General features: G+C 41.4%; 1 protein-coding gene across 2 annotated transcripts in view; it reads left to right on the forward strand.

The window, feature by feature from the left end:
• Window positions 1–27,930, forward strand: part of GAB1 (GRB2 associated binding protein 1) — a 340,128-nt gene that overhangs the window by 251,155 nt on the left and 61,043 nt on the right. For both annotated transcript variants that reach the window (XM_069242593.1, XM_069242594.1), the window contains exons 5-6: window positions 7,920–8,014; window positions 15,823–16,126. In XM_069242593.1, coding sequence (XP_069098694.1) covers window positions 7,920–8,014; window positions 15,823–16,126 — 399 coding nt within the window. The remainder of the gene's footprint in view (window positions 1–7,919; window positions 8,015–15,822; window positions 16,127–27,930) is intronic.

Raw genomic sequence — 27,930 nt, forward strand, 5'->3', positions numbered from 1 at the left:
ACCATCCTGTCAGATTACAAAGACGAGAGCAGCATTGGAAAGCTACCTCCTTTCTCTAATCATACACACTATGTATTAACCTCCACAGATTGCAGCAGGAAATACACTCCCAGGACTAGCATCCTGAACTAGCTGAATTAGGACAGGTTGATTATATTTATAAAGAGGAATTTAGTACAGAAAACAAACTCTGTCTTGTAGCCATCATACACATGAAAAAAACAATTACGAAATTAAATTCCAATGCTGCCCACTCATGCCGCCACTGTTTCTTGACTTGGCAACTAAAGGGTCTTTTCATCAAGGAGTATTTTTGCTGAACAATGGAGCAGTGAATATATGTTTTTAAAGTAACCACACATTTTCTGAAGTAGCATGTTTTTAAACTTTCAAACTTCCAGTGATTGCTTGTAATATGAACATTTAGGTACTATGCAGGTGTGCTGTTGGCCTTTCTATTTAACATTGAAAGGGAAAACAGACTCCGTGTGGATGGAATCAGTTTTCATAGTTGTATTTCTAAAAAGCCAAGTTCACATCCAGGTATATTAATGGTATAATGACTTAAGTTTAAGCTGTTGTAATTCTTGCCTCCTCCTTTTTTGACAAAAGTGATATGAACCTGGACACATTGCTTAAATTCACTTTGTCTGAATTTCCTTAGTAATTCACGTATCATTACAGTCAAATATTGGTATTCACAGTAATGTTTTTCTTTTTTGAAATATGAAGTGTGAACATTTTTGGAATTATAGGTATATCAAACATAAGAATGATAGAGGTTTTCTTTCATAGATAAAATAACAGCTGACCATTCATTCTCCAGTTTGTAGTAAATCATAACTTTGAATCAAGGAAATCAAAAGAGATGTACAAAAAGACTGAAAAGAAGTCCAAACAAGTCAACAACTGCAAGTAGCTACAAAGGTGTATTTTGATTACAAAAGAACGAAATATAAACCTCCAGGTAAATAGTGAAGGCCTGGAAAACAGTAATATATGTATCCACGGTATCCCAGAGACAATACCCCAAAAGAATACATCGTAGACTTGTATGACGCCATATTGGCAGAACTTAATTCAATTAGATTGGACCGAGCAAACAGTCGACCCTTGACAGGAATGGGATCCCCGATACGAAACATACCAGTCTTTGTTCATTTCTACTCTGACATAGAGGCAATTAAGACCAAAGCATAACCGGATGGCCATATCTTTTATTAGCTCACAAATATTCCAAGATTTTGCCTCAATAACACTGGCAAAGGGAAGAACCCTCAGTTATTCTGCACTCTAAAGACAATAAATAGAAGTGAGGACTCCACTGCAAGCTGATATTTCAATGGGAAGATCAACTGCGAGTGACAGCATCATTCAGGGAAACTCAGAAAAGCTTGGATTTAAACTTAGATGAAGGTGAAAGTCACTTCTTCTCTCCCCTCCCAGACCGAAGACCAGTGATCACAACAAGAGAGAGATGGAAGTACACCAGAAGACAAACTAGAGGCCACTAACTGGTGGTAGTGAGATTGAAGCCTTTTGTAGGTCCGTCTGCAAGGCCAAAAAGGAAGTTCAGCCCGCTGAATCATCTAAAGCCAGAGAAGAGCCTATGCAGTTAATCATAATAATGAGAATAAGAATGTCTAACAGGGGAAATACATAGACAAGCTTGATGTTTTTCAAGGTGGAGGAAGTTGGGGAAGGTTTAAATTGACTCTGTAAACCGGTCTGATAACCCCAACTAATATTATTGAGGATGGATAGTTGGAGCCTCCTCTAGTAACACTTGTATTGCTGTAAGTTCCAAGAAACAAGCATTGGTCACCAGGAATCTAAAAGTTATTTTCAAGCAGGTATAGTCTCATTTGTTACAGTTGTATAGTTGGGAACACAGTTTTGAGGAGGGCAAATTCACCCACTGCATCCTCTCAAAGGCACTTACAGCACGAAGACACCACACCGAAACGCCATATGGAATCTGAGATGTAGCCTGAACTCTACTTGTAGACATGTCACACAAACTCTTAAAATTGAAAACCACCACTTACAATGTTAGGGCCTTAATAACCTCTCCAATATAATAAGCATAGTAAAAGAACCACAGGTCGTAGGAGCAGAAACTTGTTTCAGACAAGAAGTCCACCTAAGGAAATCTGACTAACATAGACTGAAATCCATCTATTTTGCTGCACTATATCATGCAACAGCACTGAATAAAGAGATTCTTCTTTGTTACAAAGTATGGTTAATTGCTCAACGGAGTTTAGCAGACAAATCGGGGTGTTTTTTTCCACACTACCTTTGTGGAAGAACGCTACAGTGTCATGAGTAGGCAGGCAGACAGCCATCAAAATGACTGCTCTCCCAAAATTCTTGTACCTTTTCCAAGCCTTACTCCTGCCTATTAGGAAAGGATACATTGCTTTGAAGTTATCTATAATATCTTTATATGGAGTGGAAAAAACCTAGACTTAACCCCAAAGTGTGGACCATGCATCCAAAACTGGTAGGAGTTGGAGTGCCACACATCCTCTTTTACTGTTAATCCCCCTGAATTAAGATCTTCGAATGGCTACAGAATGAAACTAACAAACAAAATGTTATATAGAACACAATTTAGCTATCAGACCAATGGAGGAGGTTCCTTGGGTCCCAAAAGTCAATGTGGGTGAAACCTGTATATATCACCAATAATAGGAACCACATTGGAGATGTGTGGGTGGTTGACTATATTCCCATCCCCACCTTAACCAATGTTTAGTAACTTGGTATTGAGACATGTGAATTCCAAATTTGGATATAGCAAGGGTGCTTTAGGCTTTGAGACCTCTTTGAAAGAAGCTGGAAACATTTCCATTCTTTCCAGCTTACACATTGCTTAAAGAAGCCACATTATCGTTTAAAAAAAAAAAATGAAAATCCTTCAGATCCTAACAGCCAAACAGTATCCAAAACATACTTCATACTCAATACACTTCAAACTCCTCCCACATTAGATGAAATTGGAATGCCTTACTATCGCTCTAGATGAAAAGCAATTTGGTGAAATCTTCCCCAGACCTAACAGCTTTGAACAAATTGCCCAGCGGGAGGGAGTAAACTAGAAAATATAATACAGGTGGCACTAAACCACTGATCATTTACAAATGATAGGCAAGTTGAGGGAAATTGGGTTATTAACGGAGGGAGGTTGCTACACCGTTCAAGGAATAATCACAATCCTTGTTGGGGAGAACCCTTAAAGCCAGTAGATTAACCTGAGCTCAACCCTCTGATAGCTATGGCACAGAGTAGACAGGTTTAACTTGGGGCAGTACCAAAATAGTAATGGTCAAAACGCAACACAATAAGAGTCCCAAACTGAATTAGGAAAATAGTGGACATTTTGATAAATAAAATGATGCTAAAACAACAAAATCCAGTATGGAGGACAGGAGATATGAATTTTAAAATTTTTAAATAAAAATAGTACCTAAAAGCATTAGCGTCAACTGGCTGTGGTAGATCGGTACGTACGTGGTGTGATTTGAGGCTGACTGCGATGGAGCATGCATTGAATGCATTTTCAACCCGGTCGGAGGGTTTACCATGGGTCTCCAAAAGTAAAGTCAAAACATTTCAGCAGGGTAAGGCAGCAGGCTGTAGCTGAAGCAAGCTCCACAAGGTCAAATAGCCATTGGACAAAATTTGGGTGAAGCTGTTGGTTTTGACAGTGTGTGAGAAATTCAGATTTTGCACCCAGGTAAAGTATCCTTTCACCAGCCAGATACTTTTAGTGCTTTCTCCTTGTCAAAATTTCTGTTTGCACTTAGTGACTTTTTTGGTGCTCTGCAGCCTTCATCGGGGCAAAGCTGCATGAGGATTCAACGAGGCCAGATACTGCCTCCATAAGATCGCTCTAGTATTGCTGTGGAGAAACTCATAGGGGGACAGCCCTGAACCTTGACCCCACTGGCAACATAAATCGATTTGACAGGTTATTCCGAGTCCTTTGGAGGTCTTGAATTTGAAAAAGTTTCTAAATCCCAGGTGTTTGGGGCTGGTAGCAGAAGTCCTTTTCTGATCTTCATCATGCCCAGTAATATTCTGAAGAGGTTTCCAGGGGATGCCAGGTGTCCTTCTAGCATTTGCTGTTAACAGGGAGGTCTTTTTGAAGCTAATCAAGTTCCTAGGTACGCCCCAAGTGGTTATCCTGCCAAAGGAACAAAACTACCTCCCTGCACCCAGGCTTTGGCAGTTAGAAGATCAATGTAAATTAGTGTTTAGGAGTTTCAGGCAGGGAAAATGTAACTTTCTAAAAGTTACTTTTATTTAAAATGTATTAAGAACCCAATTTCACCATTGACTGGTGCTTGTAATAAATTTTAATAGTTGTTGAACCATATTTATGGACAGCCCCTAACATGAGGTAGCAGAATTCATACTTAATACTGTTTCAGAGTCTTTTTGTATGAGTCATCCTTCCATCCTAGAGTAATAATATATCTTGGGGATCTAGTTGTTAACATAACATGTTATGTTTAAATACAAAGTGCCTTGCCTTGTGGCCCGCAAGACCTACATATAGGTGCCTTATTATTATTTGAAAGGAAGAATTTGAGTTGTCAAATAGTTTATTTTGAGAGGTCAAATTGTAGTTTTACACTGCTATAGTCCGGCTCCAGTAGTACGCTTAAGGCCAGGTTTATGCTGCCACTATGGTGGTTGGCACAATAGCTGCTGGAGGCCACTTGTAGACTTGAATTTCCAGGTCCTGAGTACACTTTACAACATATATTAGGGACGTATAAGCAAGCTAAATATACCAATTATTAGTATGCCAATTCGACCAAGGTTAAAGCTGGAGCACAGGTACTTTACTACTGGTTAGCAGAGTTTTAAAGTCAGCAAAAGAGATAGGCCAGGAATCGGTAGGTTGCTTCAGGCATAAGAGGGTCATTTCTTGCACGGGTCAACATCATATAAATACTGGAGAAATTGATGCCTTGGCAGCATACTGCTCACCCAGTATCTGTGCCCCAAACTAACCATTTTGGGATGAGATGCTAGCAACTATATCCCTGATATGTGATAAGAAAATAGAGGCACTACCTAAGGTAGTCTTCTTAGCACGGGTGTTGAAAGAGATACCACCTGCATTCAGCCAAAGGTAAAATAACCCACCTATGATGAGTGGCAAAGCATATGATCCTCACACTGTGGATAGAGGGGATCATCCCAGCACGTGAACTTTGGCTTTTAATAGTCTGGACATTATTAAGACACAAAAAGATTGTCCACAAAGCAACAGGCATGTCCCATACATTTTATAAGACATGAGGACCTCAAATGAGTTTCTCATGGCTGAGAGGTCTAACCTAGTTGATGACAACCTGTCTCTCTGATATGGCCACCTTAACTAGCCTACGTTAGTCGAGGATAGCTAATAATGACAGGGGCCATACAAAATCAAAACCTGCGAGGGTCAAAGAGTTGGGGAGGCAGAGTGACTTTAGGGGGAGTTATATTTGGAGTTGGTTGAGGATGGGAGTTCATTAAGCTCAGTATGCCTCCACCTTTCTTTTTGTAATTGTATACTTATAAATGGCAAAACAAATTATTGAAAATAGACCACAACTTTGGCAAGAGGGTAGGTTGCTTCAGGCATAAGAGGGTAATTTCTTGCACGGGTCAACATCATATAAATACTGGAGAAATGATGATGCCTTGGGAGGATACGCCAAAAAAAAAAAACATCAAAGTATATATAATGCATACAGTTTTGAAAAAAAAAAATTGCTAAACATTGAAGACAGTCTTCCATCATGCAATGGTCTTATAGGTATAAAAGAACTGTGAGGTTAAGCATAGTAAACAAACAAGGTTCCCAAGTGGGAGATAAAATATGTTCACAATCATATTTCATGAAAGATGTGTTAATAAAACATTTGCACCACTTGTAACATAAAATTCAAACCAGTAGAATATAAATATATATCCTACTGGCGGTTGCCAGTAGGTAGTTCTAGTTGCGACCTAGTTTTCATAGGAAAAGCATTTTCTGTTCTGCCAATAACTTTGGCGCCGTTTGACAAATCCTCACAAAATTTCCAAAAACTAGTTTGCCACTCACTTCAGCTGCTGTCTTGAAAGTTTGAGGGTGATTTGTCAAGCGGTAACCAAGAAAAGGGGGGTAGTTGGGATGCTCCCAAAATGCATTTTCCTCATGGAGTTTCCCATAGAGATTTCAGTCATGATTACAGCCTGAACCACTGGACGGAATTGCACCAAATTTAGCAGAAAGTAAGTTCTTGATCCAGAAAGTGTGCTTTTTGTGATTTGGTGTTCAGTAATTTTTTTATTATTCAAGAAAAAAAACATATAGATATCTGGGGACGTTGATCCTACATTCCTTATGCTGATATCTGAATACCTGCAACACTTCAACCAGGAAGTGTTAACAGAACATTGTGGGACTCTGACTCAGCCAAGTCATAAAAAAACAAACTTAAAAATAAAAAAAAAGAGGCAAGGTAGGAATACACTGGGACCCTGCCAGGCAAACAAATCATGATGAAATGAAGGGGGAAAAACAAGCACTTGTTTATTAAACATCCCCAGCCCCCAGGTTGGCCAAGTTCCTGGGGTATGTGGTGGGTATATAATTTTTTTTTTTTTAAAACAGGGCTGGCGCACATGGCCCCTCTCCTCAGACTCCTTTGGGCCTTGGAGACCACCACCTCCCTAGGGCTTTAAAAAAAAAAAATGGAGGGAAGCAACACGGCCCCCCCTCCTGTCCTTGGAAATTGCCCCAGGGACCACCACCTCCCCTGAACGTGCTTAATTTATTGGAGGGGGGGCCACACAAACCCACCTCCAGGGCTATATGTGGCCTTGGGGACCACCACCTCCCCGGAGCCAGCTTGTGCAAAGTTAAAGGAGTTGGCCTCGCATGGTCCCTCTGCAGGAGCCACAAATGACCCTGGGAAACGCCATATCCCCAGGGTTGGCTCCCTATCTCCCGAATTTCCCAGCCTAAGGAGATAGCAGTTTGCTTTTGCTTGATGAGAGTTTTGACAACTCCCGCCAAGCCAGAGCAAACTAAGTCAGCTTCCAGTGGGCCGGAGTAGGAAAACTGCTCCTGCTCACTGGGAGCAGACTCCATCTGTTTTCCTGCCCGCTTCAATAAGGTAAGAAAACAGATGAAAGGAGTGCTCCCACATGCAGGGAGCAGTATTTTTAGCTGTCCCCTGCATGCAGGAGCTATGCTGGCTCACTGTGGAGGCTGGGAGCCGCTAGGGACTGTGGGGCCTTGAGGCCCCCCCTGCGGTCCCTATCCTGTGATGTCCTGTTGAGAACAGAATTTGCAGTTCTCCCCTTTAACCACCACAAGTATGTAAAATTACCTAAAAACCCTACCTGTTTGGTCCCGCCACATATATGTTAGTGGGATGCAACTTCGTCCTGGCTGCAATTGTAAGGCACTGACATGGCGATTAGAAAGAGGTTTGTGTTAGGCATAGGAGTTAGGTTCTGTTATTTGCACACTTGAGCATGGGAGTGTTGATGAGCGTACTGTTACACTTTCAGTGTGATACACACATTAACAAATATTTAGGTATGGAGTGAGAGACCGGGCTAGAATTATTTTTTAAATCAAGTGTGGCATTTTGGATTTAGCATTAGGTACAGAGTTGGGTGTTAGATAAAGGACACTATTGTACAAAAACAAATGCTATTTCTTTATACAGAGTGCTTCAAACCATGCCATGGAATATTTATGAAGGTGTTTGATTCACTTAATGGTCTTGACCAGAGATGTGTTTTTAGGTATTTCATGGCTCACCATTGTAAAATGGGTTACAGTAATGTATGCACAGTAATTTAGATACATGCACTTCGTACAGATACATCAATTTGTTTGTTACATTCTGTTTTAGATACGTCTTCCGTGACTTCTGATGACTTTTATAATATTCCACGAACTTTTTCCGGTGACCGATCCAGCTCTCTTGAAGGATTTCAAAGCAGCTTTGTAAGTAGTTGTGCAAAATATGCTTATCATACTCCTGAACTTAGGTTTTATTTTTTTCCTACTTTTCTTGAAATTATTTCTTATTGATTCCATTGTGGACAAAAAAGTGAAAGCACGCACATGCCGGATGTTGAAAGTAAATGTTCTACTTCTCAGATTGAGAGCGAGTGACAAATTGTAGAGTGCTAGATATACCCTACATATAAGCTCAGGCCCATAGGCAAAAATAAAATAATAATATATGAACTAGCTAGATGTCCAGTAAAGACTTCAGTTAACTCATGAAACCAAAGACATCAGACACCTAGATAGAACTTTCTTACACTTGTATACCAAAAAGAACATATGGTGTTTCAAGACTTTCCCTGTTTTGCTGTGGTCCGAAATGAACAACGAAGTAGAGTATGTTTTTTGGAACAGGTCCACTTACAGTTAACAACTAGTAAATTACCACGCAGAGAACAGTTTTTACCTTATTCCCATCAGCAATAAGTAGCCTGCCGTAATGATCCCTTGGGTCATAATGTCGTGAATTTACATGGATACATTGACAAACTGTATATTTCATGGTAAATTGGATATACACTTCAGGACTGTAGCATTTGAGACCCCCAAGTTAGCCGCTGGATTCTCAAATTATTACTAGTAACCAAAACTAACTTCACATCTGAGCTACAGCTGTGGTAAAGTGCCGACCCTCAGAGTTAAGTGACACCAAGAACATGGGGAATAAACAGTGTCACTGCATTTGGAGATAACTTTTAAGTACATTTTTTCATCACGTTGGAAAGAATCATTATGCAAATCAAAGTAATGTTTCTAATGTATTTTGATAAAATAGACCTGTTTATGAAGTACCACATGTTGCATCATTTCCATTGTTGCTCAAAAACAAAACTAAATTGGCACGCCGGTCCCAAAGATGTCTTAATATTACTGAGACTCTAAACAAAACACCACTAAAATGAACATTGAAAAAGTGTTAAATAGTTGTCTTGGCTTACTGGACAGGATGATACCAACGGACTGAGAGCACTGAAAAGGAACTTCATTTAGATGGTAATGTAGATTGTGTAAGGATGGGTAAAAACTCTTTAAAGTTCGTTACAAGATACCACTGAGGTTTGTCGACTTTTTTGCTAATGGGAGGAAGCACTGTCTCTTGCATCCCAAGAGATAAACTAGATGTATTCTCAACAGGTGAGTGTTTGCAAGTTGGCTCTTTGCAGATCAAAGTTATCCTCAGTCACTACTTCCTTGGGGAGCGTTTCATATTGAAAATTGAAACTCGTCCAGAGCTTTCATCAATAGGTTTTGAAGTTGCCATTTCATGATAGACATGAATATAATTTTGCTCTCCTTTGTCTTCTATAATGGAGCCTGTATGTTTTCCCTCTCCCAAGCACTTTTCCTTTGAGTTAATGTTTTGCAGGTTTAAGTTACCCATGTTGGGCAGCAATGTTGTTTCCTTTGCTGTGTATGAAATAATTTTTTATTCAGGATACTGCACTGTATCATTCTCTCAAGTTAGCTACAAGCGCATAATACTGTTTCACTTAAACAGGCAGCATATTTGAGTATGTGTGGAATTCCTAGATTGCACCTAAATCAATTGGGTGTCCTCCCTGTTTTTGAATCCACATTTTGAGAGCCTGATGCCAACCTTAGTCTTTCAGAATCTTTATTCTCATTCTGATGTTCATGGGAATCAACACAGTTCTATCCATTCAAGTTCTTTTTCTTGCCTCATTTATAGTTATGTGGCCACTAACATGTTGTCATTGAAACAAGGGTATACCAGGTGAGCATAGCTTCCCCTTTCATCGTATTTTGAAACTAGTCACATAATATTACCATTATTAGAGCATAATAATTATAATATGATTTAGGCAGGTTATGTTGCTATGTGCCGCAAGCACATCCACAGACAATGTAATACTCTCTTCAAATCTCTTTGTCAAACTTTATTTTTTTCATTTTTCTGTCTCTACGGTGAATTCTGCTGTACACCAGTTGAGATCCTGTACTTTTTGTGGACAAGGTCCTTACTCTCTTTCTGTATTTCTTTTACTAAGAACTTGTGTTAGAAGATTGTTGCAGCAGCTCTTTCTGTTGTATCAAGAACATCACCTTTCAGTGGTCTGAGTATTACCTGAAAAATAGATTCTAGCTGATCCAAATGGATTCTTCCAGATATGAGCCGATCCATGTAATATGCAGCATCCCTTAAGGCTTCATGCTTCCACCAATGATTTTCACCTTGTACATGGAGGCCCTCTTGGTTGTATTGGTTGGTGAGGACTTCAGCAGTATTCTTCAGTTGCCCTGCTTTACTTGCGAGGATTGCCTGGTTACAACATCGCCCAGCTGAATAATTGTCTTGCAAACATTGAAATCTGGATTTTCAAGGACCATCTCGAACTGAAGCTGATGAAGACATTGTTCCAGTTATGATTACCAATAAGCAGCATTACATCTACAAATAGTTCAGTGAAATTACTCTGAATTGTTTTGGCCCGCAACATGTCGATAATGCCAAATTCCTGGGATTCTACATTGATACTAACCTCCGTTTCAGAATGCATGTTGCATACCGGATCAGGACACCCTATAACGAACAGAACTTGCTATGCAGAGTTTAACCCGTTCCTACCAGAAAATAAACATCCAAGCAAGCACTGGTCCTCTCTGATATTGAGGCGGCATGTTTCTGCTGGTTGAGTATTTAAGAATCACATGACACCCTTGAAGAGCATCATGTGTGCAACAACCTGCTACACTGAAAAATCTTTGGGACGCTGGCATGTAGAAAAATCCACCAGACCTAGACACATCTGAAAACTAAACATCTGGTTGATTCCAGGGTGGTGTGCTTCACATACACCCCACACCATTTTCTTACCCACTATGCCCTGCAAACCTCCAACTTTGCTGGAAATAACAAATTTTCTCACATTTTTGTGATGGAACCTTCCGGAATCTGCAGGAATCCACAAAATTCCCACCACCCAACATTGTCTCATCTATACCGATAAAAATTCTGCTGCACTTGTCAGCCTAAAAAAGTTTTTTTTTCAAACTGCCCTTTTGGACCCTCTTTGGTTCCCCCTCAATTTCAACATGTTTTTGGCTCTTCGCTATCACAGGCACTTGGCCCACCTACATAAGTGAGGTATCATTTTTACCGGGAGACTGAGAGGAATGTTGGGTGGTAGGAAATTTGTTTAGGTGCTGTGATCCCACACAGAAATGTGGGGAAAATGTGATGTATTTATTTTTAGCTAATTTTGAGGTTTGCTGAGGATTCTGGGTAAGAAAACATTGGGGGGGGTAATCCACAGAAGTCACACCTCCCTGGACTCCCTCGGGTTTCTAGTTTTCAGAAATGTCTGGGTTTGATAGGTTTCCTTAGATGGCTGCTGAGCCCAGGACCAAAAACGCAGGTATACTCCCTCCTCCCCCACCCTCCCAAGGAAAAAAATAAAGTTTTGTATTTGATAATTTTGATGTGTCCAGATAGTGTTTTGGGGCATTTCCTGTCACTAGCACTAGGCCTACCCATACAAGTGAGGTACCATTTTTATAGGGAGACTTGGCGGAATGCTGGGTGAAAGGAAACTTGTGGCTCCTCTCAAATTCCAGAACTTTCTGTCACCGAAATGTGAGGAAAAGGTGTTTTGGGTGCAAATTTTGACGTTTGCAAAGGATTCTGGGTAACAGAACCTGGTGAGAGCCCCACAAGTCACCCCATCTTGGATTCCCTTAGGTGACTAGTTTTCAGAAATGGGCAGGTTTGGTAGGTTTCCCTAGGTGCTGGCTGAGCTAGAGGCCACAATCTACAGCTAGGCACTTTGCAAAAAACACGTCAGATTTAAATGTAAAAATGTGATGTGTCCATGTTGCGTTTCCTGGCGTGAGCATTATGCCTACCCACGGAAGTGAGGTACCATTTTTATCGGGAGACTAGGGGTAACACAGAATAGCAAAACAAGTGTTTTGCTCCTTGTCTTTCTCTACATTTTTTCCTTCCAAATGTAAGACGGTGTGTAGGAAAAGACGTCTATTTGAGAAATGGTCTGTAATTCACATGCGAGTATGGGCACCCTGGAATTCAGAGATGTGCAAATAGCCACTGCTTCTCAACACCGTATCTTGTGCCCATTTTGGAAATACAAAGGTTTCCTTGATACCTATTTTTCACTCTTTATATTTCAGCAAATGAATTGCTGTACACCCAGTATAGAATGAAAACCCATTGCAAGATGCAGCTCATTTATTGGCTCTGAGTACCTAGGGTTCCTGATGAAACCTATAAGCCCTAAATATCCCCGCAACCAGAAGAGTCCAGCAGACGTAACTGTATATTTCTTTCAGAAGTCTGACATCGCAGGAAAAAGTTAGAGTAAAACGTGGAGGAAAATGGCTGGTTTTTTTCACCTCAATTTCAATATTTGTTTTTCAGCTGTTATTTTCTGTAGGAAACCCTTGTAGGATCTACACAAATTATCCCTTTCTGAATTCAGAATGTTGTCTACTTTTCAGAAATGTTTAGTTTTTTGGGATCCAGCATTGGTTACACACCCATTTCTGTCACTAACTGGAAGGAGGCTGAAAGCACAAAAAATAGTAAAAATGGGGTATGTCCCAGTAAAATGCCGAAATTGTGTTGAGAAATTGGGTTTGCTGATTCAAGTCTGCATGTTCCTGAAAGCTGGGAAGCTGGTGATTTTAGCACCGCAAACCCTTTGTTGATGCAATTTTCGGGGGGAAAAAACACAAGTCTTCTGCAGCCTCTTTTTCCCATTTTATTGAAAAAACAACAAAATGTTCGCTGTATTTTGGCAAAATTCTTGGTCTCCTTCAGGGGAACCCACAAAGTCTGGGTAACTATAGAATACCTCGGATGTTGGGGAAAAAAAAGGACACAAATTTGGCGTGGGTAGCTTATGTGGACAAAAAGTTATGAGGGCCTAAGCGCGAACTGCCCCAAATAGCCAAAAAAAGGCCTGGCACCGGAGAGGGAAAGTGCTGGCAGCGAAGGGGTTAAAACAATCTCTGATCAAAGTTTTAATTTTCGATTCCCAGACCTATCAGAAGAGGCTCCTCAGAACACAGCACTAAAACCTTACCCACTCCCTGGATTCTCTTAAACTATATTCATGAATACCATCCAACTCTCAGACCATCATCCCATTGCCCCAACCATTCAGTACATTGTAACCACCACTCTAACTACAGTGTTCTGCTGCCTTTGTGCTAGGTTTGTGCCTAGTGTAAATATAAATAACCATATTGAACTGTGCATGTGAACTGTGGTTAAGTTTTTGTAAGGCCCTTGCTGCAAAGTGTTTGGAGATTATCGGTATTTATGTAACTGCGTCTCTTGTGGATAAACAAAGAGTAGAGGCATGTTCCTTGTTCCTAAAACCAAATTGGTCTCACTGTTGCGCTGTCTGCTTGTGACTCGAAAGCTTATTTTGTTATCTTTTTTCACAGAGGTATAGATGTGCAACTTAAATATATAAAATAGTATATGGAAGGGTCCTCTGGTCTCAAAGGAAAAAACTGCCTTCGTGAAGTAATATTAATGGATCCGAACTTCAGAAATAGCTTTGACAGAAAGACAAGAACCTTGAAATAGGATCTGAAAAGGCAGCAAAATGGCCACCGGTTTTGTTCAGAGATTGTCACAGTAACATTAAAAAAAATGAGGCACATTTATTGTTTAGTGCATTTTGAGCCTTGCATCTTAGCCTGAAGAAACCACCATCCTTGAAACCATCATGACATTTTAAGATATTCCCTGTGCCTCCCCATCCCGGAAACAAGTCTACTTTTTGGGGGGAGTAATTTTGTTGAATATTTTCAGGATGCAACGTGCCAAGCAAAATGTTTGCGAGTACCACAAACATATAACACTGTGTATATGAATTCGATGTATATTGATCCTGTGAATCAGGTTGTATAATTTTTAATTGGACGTGTCTCTTTTGCACTGCTAAGTACCACCCTGGAGTAGCTGTAGGGTGCCTTGAGTAGACCCCAGGTGGCAAGGTGGCTGTGCCCCCTGGCCACATTGGAAAAGAGAAGGAAATTTAGCTCCTGAAAGAGAGAAAGTCTGAACCTGTATGCATGTGGGGCAATATGATTCACTATAAGTTTCCTCATTAAAGTGTGGATGTTAGGTGGCCTTCTGCAGGATCCATGGTTGTGTATAGTTGAGATTTTGTCCTGCTGCATTATGTAATTGTTAATAAACTATGTATGTCTGATTGAGAAAGCTGATTAGAAATTAGAAGTGTATTAGACATTTTCCTTTTGTTAACACTTTAGGCCTTTAAATTGTGCAAGGCAAAGAAATGTGCTTCTTGTTCTCTCTCTCTTTCTCTTTTTATTTGCACCTCTTTTGTATCTTTTCCTCCGCTAACAAGATTAGTTTTCAACAGCGGAGCCTGCAGCGTTTTGTCAAAAGTATTACGTGAAGCTTTCTTTCATCAAAACGTGTAAAAGAAATGAATTAATGCAAAATAGCTGTTATTGGCAGAATGTTGTTTTTAAAAAGTCACATTTTGTTCTGTATAATATGTATTGTTCAAAACAGTCTAAAGGATTCGAGTGTGTCCGTAATCTTTTGCTTGAGTTCATTCAGAGCTCTTTTTCCTGGGAACTTCGCTCACATTTTTTGGGGCAATTTCTATTTCACCTTGCCCATTTGTCTTCCTGCAACCAGAGCTTAAGTACAATTAATTTTGCTTTTAGCTTCTAAGCTCGTTTGACTAGTTTCATTGATAGCTTTTTTTAAACGTATTTCTCATTTCTGCACTTTTGGCTGCTTTTCCTTGTTTTCAGACATACTCCACAATGGGTTTGTTTTCACCAGCTCCCTGAGTTCGTTGTTTTCTCGTGCAGAGGATTTTGTTAATTGTTCTTAATGATTTGGCTACATGATTATGCCTTTCAAGTCAGGTCTTACTGTTTTACTTGACAGTTTATGTGCCCTGAGCATGCAATTGATTGTCTGTTTGGCACTATTTTACTGCCTGTAATGGCAATTATAATGACTGAATAAATCGTATGTTATAAAAAGACCTAGTTGATAGCCTTTGGTAAATTATTTATGTGGAGTCCCTGAATCCACTTTTCCTCTCGCTGGTCCTGTGGATCTATCCTTTTTTGAAGGAGGAGAAGCATCAACATCATTCCTCCACCAGCGTGAGATGCATGTGAAGAGGGTTTCCTGAACCTGCTACCAAGATAGAGGCTCTACGGAAGCTATACAGCTTATGTCCTCATAGTACGTTAGGCATAGTACACAAGGATGGGGGCCTGCTCCTCTGCAGCCTGGTGCCAAATCGACCCACAGATACAGTAAGGCTGCCTAGACGGGATGGATAGTGTCTTTGTGGAGAAACGAGGGCTGCTACATTAAGAACATTAGTCTTCATGCTCTGGTATTGTATGTGGTGTATACATTCTATTTATTCTGCTACATATTTGCTTAAAAGAAGTTTATGCAAAAGGGAACTAGGTAAATAGGGACATGTTAATTGACCTTCCAGTTTAGTTTACTTAATCCTGCACAAGGCGCCATCCAGTAAAAAGAAAGTCAATCCAGGCGTGTTTACTTGACCCTCCATCACTAAAAATCACCACCACCACCACCACCACAAAGGGTTCCAGAGTGATAAATGAGGCATGCAATGAATGATGCACAGTTCTGGAATCACAGCCACAAGGCATCAGTCGTATACTTTGTACTGTCATTGATAACTATGCCTGTAATTGTTTCCTTTTTGTTTTTGTTATAGAAAAACAGAAGTATGTTGACCATTGGCAGCATGTCAAGCGAAGACCTGGATGAAAATTATGTCCCCATGAATCCCAACTCTCCCCCGCGACATCATTCCAACAGTTTAACTGAACCTATCCAGGAAACGAACTATGTGCCAATGACTCCAGGATCGTTTGATTTGTCAGCATTTGGAATGCAGGTCCCTCCACCTGTTCACATGGGATTTAGGCCAAGTCCAAATACTCCCCAAAAGAGGGTGGTGCCTGTTTCTGACTGTGAACCACCACCAGTTGATCGCAATCTAAAACCACACAGAAAAGGTTAGTAAAACGTGTAGGACGGGTTGGTTGTAATATACATACGCTAACTGGCTTAACACAAGATAAAAAGTACTATTCTGCACATATTAACCAAGAGCTCAACTAAAACAAGCTTGCCATTGCTTTGCGTGCTTGCATGACTTGCAAAACACATTCAGTCCGCTTAAATTATTAATTTGGTTCGTATGAGTTTTAAGCATGTGGTCATTTTTTTCTGTAAAGTCGTCTATCTCTGTGTTTCTGATAGGATTGCCCAACAACCCCCTTTGAATTTGCTACGTTAACACCGTTGTAGCATGAGGTAAATGTAATGCTTCTGTGACCTACTGTTTCCCTGACAGGTAATATTGCGTGGTCGTCACAAAATTAAAACACAATAGGAATGTATTCATAGGGACTACAAATTGAGAGTAAGCTGGTCTATCCTTATCCTTGTTATATCTCTACTTGCTTGTCTAACATACATTAATCCTCATTTCACTTGGGATTGTAGCCTATAAATGCATTATAAAGGAACACTCTAATGGCTGCCAATCCCAAAAATATTGAGATGCTTACTTTGAATAGCATTGGAATCCTGTATTTCACGTTTTAGGTACTATTTTTGTTTTGAGCGAATAAATCAAATTAGAAAGTGGTACGGTTTTGTCCCATTCCATAAACTCTAGTGTGTCCCAACCGAACACACAGACAGACCACATTCCTCCTGGTGGTGAAGGGGTGTAACTTTTTGTAGCATCTGCCCTTGGCTTCATGGTTTTCAGGGGCTTTTGCGAGAAATTAGGATAGCGTTGGGTCTTTTGCTAGAGCGCCGATTGTTGTTGTGAAGTAAAGTGACAATTTAGAAAATGTGCTGCCCCACAGACCATTACCTACCACTACCAATACAATAGAACACATCAGATTATTGTATTATTTTCTAGTTTTCAAATACATTTATTCATTTTTTTTTTAAGCTTTAGCTTTTGATAGAAACCGTCAAAAAGTAGCCAAATACGGTTCTCGCCTAAAGATGTAAATATTTGCTGCCAGTGATGATTTGTAGTAAAAATGTTATACGAGCGCACAGGGACAGAATGCGAGCGGATGTTTGTGGTGCTCTTATTTAAATGTATCCAAAAATTGCCTGAGGTCACAGTGCACACTAAAATGTAGTGCGAAATAACAGATTTGTATTTCGCATAATTTTGCAGTCATTACATGAAAGAAAATTACGTGAATTTTGCTCACGCCTAGTCCTAAATGGCACTCTAATTGTACACAGCCTGCTGTCAAGGCACTAGCAGAGCAGCACATCTTGGTTGTCACGTTTTTTGAGATTTTAGCCTCGGTAGTGGAAATCAATCCTTCCGTGTACACTGAGGTATGTGGCATCACAATCTGCATGAAGATGTCCTAAAGATTTTAATTTGAAAATAAATTAGTGTAGAGGTCTGCTGAAAATAGGAAACGTTTTAAACCAGCATCAGCAAAGGCAGTAGGTCTAAATGAGACCTTATCCGACCCTGTCTACAAAACCCGAGAGTATCAGAAAGATAGCATAAACAGGTGTATTCTTGGAGTACATATTCACCCCTACGGACTTTTGTTGACGTTGTTGATGGATAAAGGATGTTTTTACCCTGATAGGTGTTATTCATTTTCCCAACTCAGAAGGGAGAAAGTCTGTTTCACCCACCAAAATTGTAACTTGTGATCAGAAATTCAAATTGAGTGGTTACATTAGTCCAGTAAGCCATGAATGGCCTTGCAATGCCTATCTTCTTTTGTGACATCTTCAAGCAGCACTTGTTTTTTTTAAGACATCAGCTTTCTGAGACTTACAACATAAAGTTTTGCATTTTGTAATGGATGTTCGCTACAGAGGCAGACCTTACTGAAGGTTTGTCACACAACTTCCGGTTAAGCTGAGGACTGGTGGGTTTTTTTCAGGAAAAAAAAAAACTACTGTCCGTTTGTTCATATTTCTTTTGAGATGCTGGAATGGCCATGAGCAGATAAGTGATTTAGACTTTGCCTCAGCATTTAACATGGTAAATCTACCTGTGTTTGATAAATTAATAATTTGTGAATTATTCTCTCAGAAGGAAATGGTTACGAAGTTTGAGTCTTTTTTTCTCAGTTATTTGCCCCCCCCCCTCCCCACACATAAAAATACGAGGTTTGCCAGTCTTATACCTGCTAGACTGCAACCCTTAATGAGCTGCACATCAGTAAGAGATGGTGCTCACAGCACTTGAAATGAGATCTTAACTGTCCAAAGCTTATGGTCCTTAGATCAGTCTCGGGCCTGAAGGTGCCAGTTAAAGAAATAAGCATTATAGTCAATGCATGAAAATAACATTATCAAACAGAATTAACTTGGTATAAATATAGAAGGGTAAAATATATATTGAATTGATTTTCAGTCATAGGAATAATTAATTTAAGTATTATACATGTTTTGCTTTTGGCTTCTTAGCTGATTGTTTGCGCAAATTACTTTAAAACTGGCTGGCAGATTGTTTCCACCATACATTTTCATATCCACTCACTGCATTTAAACATGGAGGCTACTTTGACATGGTCTCCTCTTTTTCTTGGCCTTTGCTTGACATATCAGAGTCAGACTTTCCATGAAGGAGCTGAGGTGGATGAACTATTTTTCTTTTGGGAAAGTTGTGCCGCCAATTCGTCAAATGGCACTTAAGTTATTAGCAAAACAAAAAACACTCTTCCTATGGAAATTCTAACCTACCGATAACAACACAGTGGGGTCTGCCACTGTGTGAGATATATACATATCACTAAAAGGTTACAGGGCCATTATATTTGGGTACAAAGTTTACAAACACAAAACCATAGAAATTCAACAGTTATAGTTATACTTTTCTCAAGAAACTATAGCTTGTGCCCTAAGGTAACTATAACTCCCGCCCCCACCATGGACAGTTTTCTCTTTGATAATTTTTCTGCAAATGTTGTATTGATTTTATCAATTATGTCATTGAATATGTCATGACTGATGTACTATGTGGGGTAATTAGCAGTGCATGGGGAGGGCCTGAGTTATACAGGGAGTGCACAATTATTAGGCAAGTTGTATTTTTAAGGATTAATTTTATTATTGAACAACAACCATGTTCTCAATGAACCCAAAAAACTCATTAATATCAAAGCTGAATATTTTTGGAAGTAGTTTTTAGTTTGTTTTTAGTTTTAGCTATGTTAGGGGGATATCTGTGTGTGCAGGTGACTATTACTGTGCATAATTATTAGGCAACTTAACAAAAAACAAATATATACCCATTTCAATTATTTATTATTACCAGTGAAACCAATATAACATCTCAACATTCACAAATATACATGTCTGACATTCAAAAACAAAACAAAAACAAATCAGTGACCAATATAGCCACCTTTCTTTGCAAGGACACTCAAAAGCCTGCCATCCATGGATTCTGTCAGTGTTTTGATCTGTTCACCATCAACATTGCGTGCAGCAGCAACCACAGCCTCCCAGACACTGTTCAGAGAGGTGTACTGTTTTCCCTCCTTGTAAATCTCACATTTGATGATGGACCACAGGTTCTCAATGGGGTTCAGATCAGGTGAACAAGGAGGCCATGTCATTAGATTTCCTTCTTTTATACCCTTTCTTGCCAGCCACGCTGTGGAGTACTTGGACGCGTGTGATGGAGCATTGTCCTGCATGAAAATCATGTTTTTCTTGAAGGATGCAGACTTCTTCCTGTACCACTGCTTGAAGAAGGTGTCTACCAGGAACTGGCAGTAGGACTGGGAGTTGAGCTTGACTCCATCCTCAACCCGAAAAGGCCCCACAAGCTCATCTTTGATGATACCAGCCCAAACCAGTACTCCACCTCCACCTTGCTGGCGTCTGAGTCGGACTTGAGCTCTCTGCCCTTTACCAATCCAGCCACGGGCCCATCCATCTGGCCCATCAAGACTCACTCTCATTTCATCAGTCCATAAAACCTTAGAAAATCAGTCTTGAGATATTTCTTGGCCCAGTCTTGACGTTTCAGCTTGTGTGTCTTGTTCAGTGGTGGTCGTCTTTCAGCCTTTCTTACCTTGGCCATGTCTCTGAGTATTGCACACCTTGTGCTTTTGGGCACTCCAGTGATGTTGCAGCTCTGAAATATGGCCAAACTGGTGGCAAGTGGCATCGTGGCAGCTGCACGCTTGACTTTTCTCAGTTCATGGGCAGTTATTTTGCGCCTTGGTTTTTCCACACGCTTCTTGCGACCCTGTTGACTATTTTGAATGAAACGCTTGATTGTTCGATGATCACGCTTCAGAAGCTTTGCAATTTTAAGAGTGCTGCATCCCTCTGCAAGATATCTCACTATTTTTGACTTTTCTGAGCCTGTCAAGTCCTTCTTTTGACCCATTTTGCCAAAGGAAAGGAAGTTGCCTAATAATTATGCACACCTGATATAGGGTGGTGATGTCATTAGACCACACGCCTTCTCATTACAGAGATGCACATCACCTAATATGCTTAATTGGTAGTAGGCTTTCGAGCCTATACAGCTTGGAGTAAGACAACATGCATAAAGAGGATGATGTGGTCAAAATACTCATTTGCCTAATAATTCTGCACTCCCTGTAGTTACCTTTGGACACAAGTTATAGTTTCTTCAGATAAGTATAACTATTGCTGCTGATTTTCTCTGTTTTTGTGTGTGTAAAATCTGAACCGAACTAGAACATCCTTGTAACCTTTTGTTTTTTAGTTAGTGAATTCCTAAGGTTTTTTTCAAGTTTTTTTTCCTAACTAGAATGGCCCTGATACTTTTTTTTTTTGGTATTTTTTTTTTTTTGTAGTGAATTTCTCAATTTTTTTTTTTTTTTTTTTTTAACACCTAACATTTAATTACTATGTTTTAATCCAACTGCCAACTCGCAAGGCCTCTGGTCGTGCACGGCGAGGGTTTGGCCGAAGGAGTTGGCCGCTGCCTACCCTACACTGTAGCTCTATGGGTGGGTGTGAGTGGCTGTATGGGTGTGTGACTTGGGTGTGTGTGGTTGTGTGAGTGTAGCTGTATGGCCCTGTGAGTGGGTCTGTGAATATATGTATGGGTATGTGAGTGGGCGTGTGAGTGGGTGTATGAGTGGCTGTGTTGGTTCCCGTGGGTGTGTGTGTTCGAGTGGGTGTGTGAGGGAGTGTATTTTAAAAAAGAAAAATTGGGTTCTAGATCCACGGATCTTTCACAGACCAGCACAGGGGTTGTGCTGAGCACTGTGGAAGATCCGTGGATCATCGCGTGTCCCACCAAAAAACATTCTTGGGCAATTTCTTGCCAATGAGGGGTCCGTCACAGATCCCTCCATCAGTCCTATGGGGGGACGCGGTCAGGGTACAGTTATACGTATGTTAGGAAACTATAACTCATGGCCTAAAGTGACTTAATGGCACGAGTTATAGTTTCTTCAGATAATTATAACTATATATAACTGCTGAATTTCTAGGGTTTTGTACGAGTAAAATATAAATCTAACTATAACATCCCTATAATCTTTTTGGTTTTTTTTGTTTTTTTTAAACATAAATTAATATATAATTACCAGATTGAATAAAACCACTTCCTCGCCTGGCCTTGGCCTTGCGCTGCAGTGGTTGGCTGCAGGGCCTGGTCTGCAGTCAGGCCTTGAAGCCAATCCCCCTGCATGCACCCAACTCCACTCTGTGCTCGGCCTCTGGCAGGGGTTTTGGCCTGTGGGGAGTCCCTCAGGGACCCCTTCATGTGTCCTATTGTGTCAGGGTACCTGTATCCTGACCCCTTATGTGTTTTCACACTTAACCTTTCCCACCCCCAGGCCAAGCGACAAACAGAATGGCAGCTACAACTTTCCTTTTAGGGCCTTGCTTTCCCCCAGATCCGTGGATCCCCAGTGGGTGGATCGGAGAAGGGTCTGCATCTCTAGATAGCTATATTTTTTTACCTTTTAATAACTCTGAAACTACTGAACAGATTTACACTAAATTACAAAAAGGGCTTTTTCAAGACAAAGGTCTACCTTCTAGCCAAATTTGGTGTAATTCCATTCAGCGGTTTCGGCTGTAGCTATGTCTAAAAATTGAAAAATTCCCACAGACATTGCATGGGGAAAAGTTTTTTTTAGATTTCCCCCCATTTTCACTGCATCCATTTGACCAATCACCCCAAAAGTTTCCACACTGCAACTAAAGTAAGTGGCATACAATATTTAGAAAATTTTGTGAGGATTCGTCAAACAGTACCATAGTTATTAGCAAAACAAAAATGCTTCGCCTATGGGAAAATTGGTCCGAACTATAACTACCTACTAGCTATAGCCAGTGGGAGATATAAATAGGTGTGTATACCTAACATATTGCATTTAGCTGATCTGCATCTTTGTTTTATGCTAGACTCTATATTCACATGCAGTAGTTATAAGTAAATGTGTTTATCCATAACCAAAACACAAGGAGTTAAATCCATGCAGTGATATAAAATGACAAGAACCAGATCTTGAGTATGGCCTTAGTGGTTGCCTCCAGTAACATTGTTCTAGACTGTAATCCGTGATGCATTCATCACCGTTTTTTTGTCACGTCCGTTGTTTAATGTGCTAATACCAGCTCTGCAGTATGAGTCTGTATTTCTTAGTACAGTTATTCCGAGTGCTGTGTTATTGGGCCACATTTATTTCAAACAGAGTCTAACTTATAAAGGATGTGTAAAATAATTTTAGTAGTTTACATGTCATGGACATTAAGTAATAATGAAATATTAGGCGAAAAGCTGTTACTTGTGTTTGCTTGAACTACAACCAGCTGTGACTTGCAGGTTTTTGATTAACAATTTTTATTGAGTTTTGAACGAGGGATACAAAAGGAAAAACACAACAGTCCCCAACACCAATCCCTCCACAGACCCACACTTCTCCGTATAACCATCCCATCAACCACAGCCATGTTAAACAATAAACTCATTCACTAAATTTGTTTTAGCCCCTTGGAAGTTTGATATCTGGCCCAACCATTTCCCCCACACTCTGTTGTGTTTGAGGTCAACCTTTGCTTCATAGCCAGGTCTCTCCTGTTGTGCACACCAAACAACCCCTCGTCTCCACTTCGAGAGGGATGGTGGAATTGAGTAGTTCCAATTGGCTGCAATGCGCCACCATTCAGGCCGTCTCTATAAAGATACGTTCTGGTTGTGGACCATCTACACCTTCCATTACCCCCAAGAAGACCACCAATGGGGACAGCAGAACCTCCCACCCCACTATGTTGGTGAGTTCCCTCAGAATCTCTGTCCAATACCATAAAATGAGTGGACATGCCCATATCACATGGTAAACGTTTGCAGACAGTGCTAAACATCTAGTGCAGTTGGAGTCCGGGAGGAGCCCCGCTCGATACATCCTACTGGACGAGAGATAGGACCCATATAAGACATACAATTGTAGCAACCGTAATCTGGAAGACATTATGATCACCCCTGGTGCCATCAAGGTATCTTGCCAATCTTCTTCCTCAAGGGGGCCCGTCCAGTGGTCCTGTCGAGTTCTAACATGAATCCGCCCGCCTGGCATATCGTTAATTAGCATTTTATACCCTCATGACACACCTCCCCATCCCAGTGCCCCCACAAGCAATTTGGCCTAAAATGGACTGTATTCTGGGAGGGAGGCAGGGTAGGCAGGTGTGTATGGGAGGGTGTGGCGTAGTTTCAGATATTTGTAAAATTGAGTGTGGGAAAGTTGATAAATAGCTTGCAGGTATTGGAAGGATCTCATGGATGTACCAGCCCACACATCCACAAGTTGAGAGAAGCCCAGCAAGTCCCATGTACCAAAGCCTTGCAGGGCCACTGATTCTTTCAACCAGGTTCCCTGCTAGAGAGGTGTCTGTTGGGTCAAAGTGTTCATCCATTGAGTATGCTGCAGAGCCCCGCGCCAGGCAAGGAGTACAACTCTGGTCACTGAAGCCATAGTTGTGGGGTGTGGGAAGCCGTAGAGCAGATCTAGAATCTGCGGGAAGCTGAGAGAAACATGCTCCATCTATTATGCTGGGTCCTTCCATCCCCCAGTAAACCACAGCTGTGACAAGCATATCAATGATTTACTTAAAAAGTTTGTTTGGTATTTTTTACAAATAAAAAAAACAAAATATTGCTTTACTTAAAATCAATAAAGCAATAAGCCTTAAACTTGCTAAGACCTGGGGCAAGTGGTGGAATTGTCTTGGGTTGGGCCTGCTGTAATATTTATATTGAAACCCTTCATCAATGGGATTGCGACAAAATTGATAACATGTCTATAATAATGCTGTTCGATCTTTAGTGTCAATCAGCAATTGCTGGACGTGCGGATGGTTTGCTATTAAACAATAAAATTGGTTATGAAAAAAATGGCGATAAACTATTTTTCTGGTCCACATTTTCGAGTTAGATTTTGCCTTTCTGGGCTATGTATTTGAGACCATTAAAGTTATTCCAGCTTGGGCGATATGAGTTTTAATGCTGGATTCAGAATAATAGATGGATAGATCAGTATCAGGGTGGACAGGAGTGAAAGTACCTCTTCATAGTTTCCCGTGGTGTGATTTTGAACTTGTACATTAACCACCAGCTCCAGCATCATACAATCATGTACTGGGAAAAGGGAGTTAGAGGAGCAGATATGTTTAGTAAAATTGAAAAAAAGATGCAGCAGAAGCCAGGAGACTGCTACGTTCTCTTTTTCCTGGAAGAAGCACATTTCTAATTGCACAGTAAACTGAAAATGAGGATTTAAAAATTGTTTTTGTTCTCAAACTGAGGGCATGGTAATTTGCTGCTACAGTTTTTGTCGTCCCACAGTAGTGCAGAAACTATTTGCCAGCTAAATGGTAATTTTTAATAGATCCTGAGGGATGATAACATAAGCAGGATGTGCTGGGACTTCAAACCTGTTACTTGCAGGGCGTAGGCACACGGCTTCATTAAGTGTTTTTCTCAGTGAGTAGTGAAGCTTGTTTGTGGCCTACAAGTGGCACGATTGAATCCGATCTGGGCTCACTCGGCCCATGCTCTCCTAGAAGACAAATCATGAGTACATGTAGAGCTGATTGAGATGACATTTAAAAATGCTAAACTAAAATGATTTTGTTAGATTGCACTGAGGTCTGACAGCTATGGGTTGCTTTTCCTTTGTCATTAGTGTTTTTCTTTTAAGGTCAAGCCTAGATAGTGCTTGCACTGTCGCTTGGCGACCTGTTGTAGATGGTTTGTGAGGTTCAACTCCACCCAGTCATTGTGATTTGTGTATGCCAGTGTCCTTTAACAATCATTGCTTGCTACTGGGCAGTCTTACTCTTTGTCCCACCTTTTTTCTTTTTTTGTCTCCTCCCAGGAGATTGGACCAGATACTTTCTATACACTGCTCACCATTTTAAGATGTGTTCAGGGACTACTTTGATATTTCATCTGGAGCACTGGAGAGGTGTGCCCGTCTTTCTGAGCTATGCTGTAAACAGGGTTGTAAATCTTATCTGGTCACATTTGCTGTGTATGCTAAGACTTTCCTCATTCCTCCATGCTGTCTTACTCGTTTGTTTACATCACTGGTTTAATTATTGTTTTACTTTGGAGGCCTTTTAACAATGCGCCCACTTTCATTTACACTATTGCGGGTCATTTCCTGCTTATGGCAGCCTGTTCTCCTTCTGCCGCGACTCATGTTTTGGTCAACATTTGCATTGCGGGTTTTGCGCCTTTTAACAACACCCCCTTTCTCTTTCACTTTCACCGTGGCTCATGGCAGCCTGTTCTCCCTGTTCCCTCCCTCATTGTACGGTGTATTACATGTAATTTTGTCCCTCCTTTGTGTGTCTCGTTCCCTCTCACAGCGATTTCACCAATAGTTACTTTTGGTTATCCCACAGGAGGAGGCAGTGCCTTACGGGTGGGGGCCGTGCAGGGACCAGGCTTCACACTCCTCTCTTCGGCGCTCAGTGCAGTGTCCAGCAGCTTGTTTTCTTTAGGTGCCATGTTTGCATTTTGTTGGCCATCCTCTCACTAATCACTAGTGCAGCTTGTTGCCTTGTCGTCACTTAATCTCCCTGTGCCGCCCCACGCCAGCCCCTTCATCCCTCCCACAACACTGCTTGCCCCACCCCAGCACCCCTCAAAGGTCTCTGCTTGTTTTTTCTTTTAATTTAATATAAATTACTGCTTAATTTTCACTGTCTTCACTCAATCTCCCTGTGCACTCTTTTAGATATGCCCTTGGTTCATGTATCAGCACGGCATACAATTCCGTGCTTAGATAACTGTATGTTCGATGGCATCTGTCGCTGTAGATACACATGTTGTGCATAGCCCGCCATCTGGTGTTGGGTTGGAGTGTTACAAGTTGTTTTTTTTCGAAGAAGTCTTTCGAGTCACGGGACCGAGGGGCTCCTCCTCTTTGTCTCCATTGCGCATGGGCGTCGACTCCATCTTCGATTGTTTTCTTTCCGCCATCGGGTTCGGACGTGTTCCTTTCGCTCCGGGTTTCGGAACGGAAAGTTAGCTCAAAATCGGAAAATTACGTCGGTATTGTTGCGATCGGGTTAGATAGCATCGACATCGCATCGAAACGATAACATCTCCGTTGCCCTTCGGGGTAGTTTTCGATCCCCCGTCGGGGCCTGGTCGGCCCGACCGCGTGTGACACCGACGCTGATGGAACGGACCCCGTTCCGATTCTGTCCTAAATGCCACAACAAATACCCATATACAGACCAACATCCGGTCTGTAACCTGTGCCTGTCGCCCGAGCACAGGGAAGAAACTTGTGAAGCCTGTCGTGCGTTCCGGTCCCGAAAGACGCTCCGTGACCGACGAGCCAGAAGACTGCAAATGGCGTCCACGCCGACAGGACACCGAGAATTCGAGGAACAAGAAGAAGTAGAAGCCTTCTCGATCCATGAATCGGACTCGGACGAATTCGACGACCATGAAACAGTGAGTAAGACGTCGAAGATAGCACATAAGAAAACTGACAAGGCCCAGGGGATGCCACTGCCATCAGGCCATGGCTCAACCCATAAAAGCGGTGACCGACCATCGGCACCGAAAAAGGCCGAAATAGTGCCGAGATCGTCCGACTCGGGTCGAGACACAGGCACCCAGCCATCTCGGGACCGAGATAGTGCTGCCGGCAAAGATCGACGCCGAGAAAGCAGAGCCGAAGCTGCTCGACGCAGAGACAGCGGCACCGAGGAGGATCGACGCCGTGAGGGTTCGACTCCGAAAAAGAGAAAAATCGGCTAGGAGCCGAAAAAAAGCGTGGACATAGTTTCGGTGCCAAAACGACCCGCAACCGAGCCAATTACCGGTTCCTATTCAGAGGAACAATCACTGGCCTCTCAAATGCGAAAGCATAGATTCGAAGAGGAATTACAATCCACCGAGGTGGACCACACTCAAAAAAGGATTTTTATACAGAGTGGAACAGGGAAAATAAGCACCCTTCCCCCTATTAGGAGGAAGAGGAGACTTGAATTCCAACAAGAACTGGCACCACAAACAAAACTGGTGAAGAAGGTAACTCCGCCACCCTCTCCTCCACCTGTAGTTCACATTTCACCGGCACAGACTCCGTCACATTCACCGGCTCACACCACCTTAAGCCAAGGTGACCAGGACCAAGGGACTTATACGACGCCCCAGTGTCAGACAACAGTCCAGAGGCGTATCCTACAAAGCCCTCACCACCAGAAGACAGCACAGCATATTCACAAGTGGTGGCTAGAGCAGCAGAGTTCCATAACGTGTCTCTACACTCGGAGCCTGTTGAGG

This window comes from Pleurodeles waltl, chromosome 1_2 (genome assembly GCF_031143425.1).
Source record: "Pleurodeles waltl isolate 20211129_DDA chromosome 1_2, aPleWal1.hap1.20221129, whole genome shotgun sequence".
Classification (NCBI taxonomy): Eukaryota; Metazoa; Chordata; class Amphibia; order Caudata; family Salamandridae; genus Pleurodeles; species Pleurodeles waltl.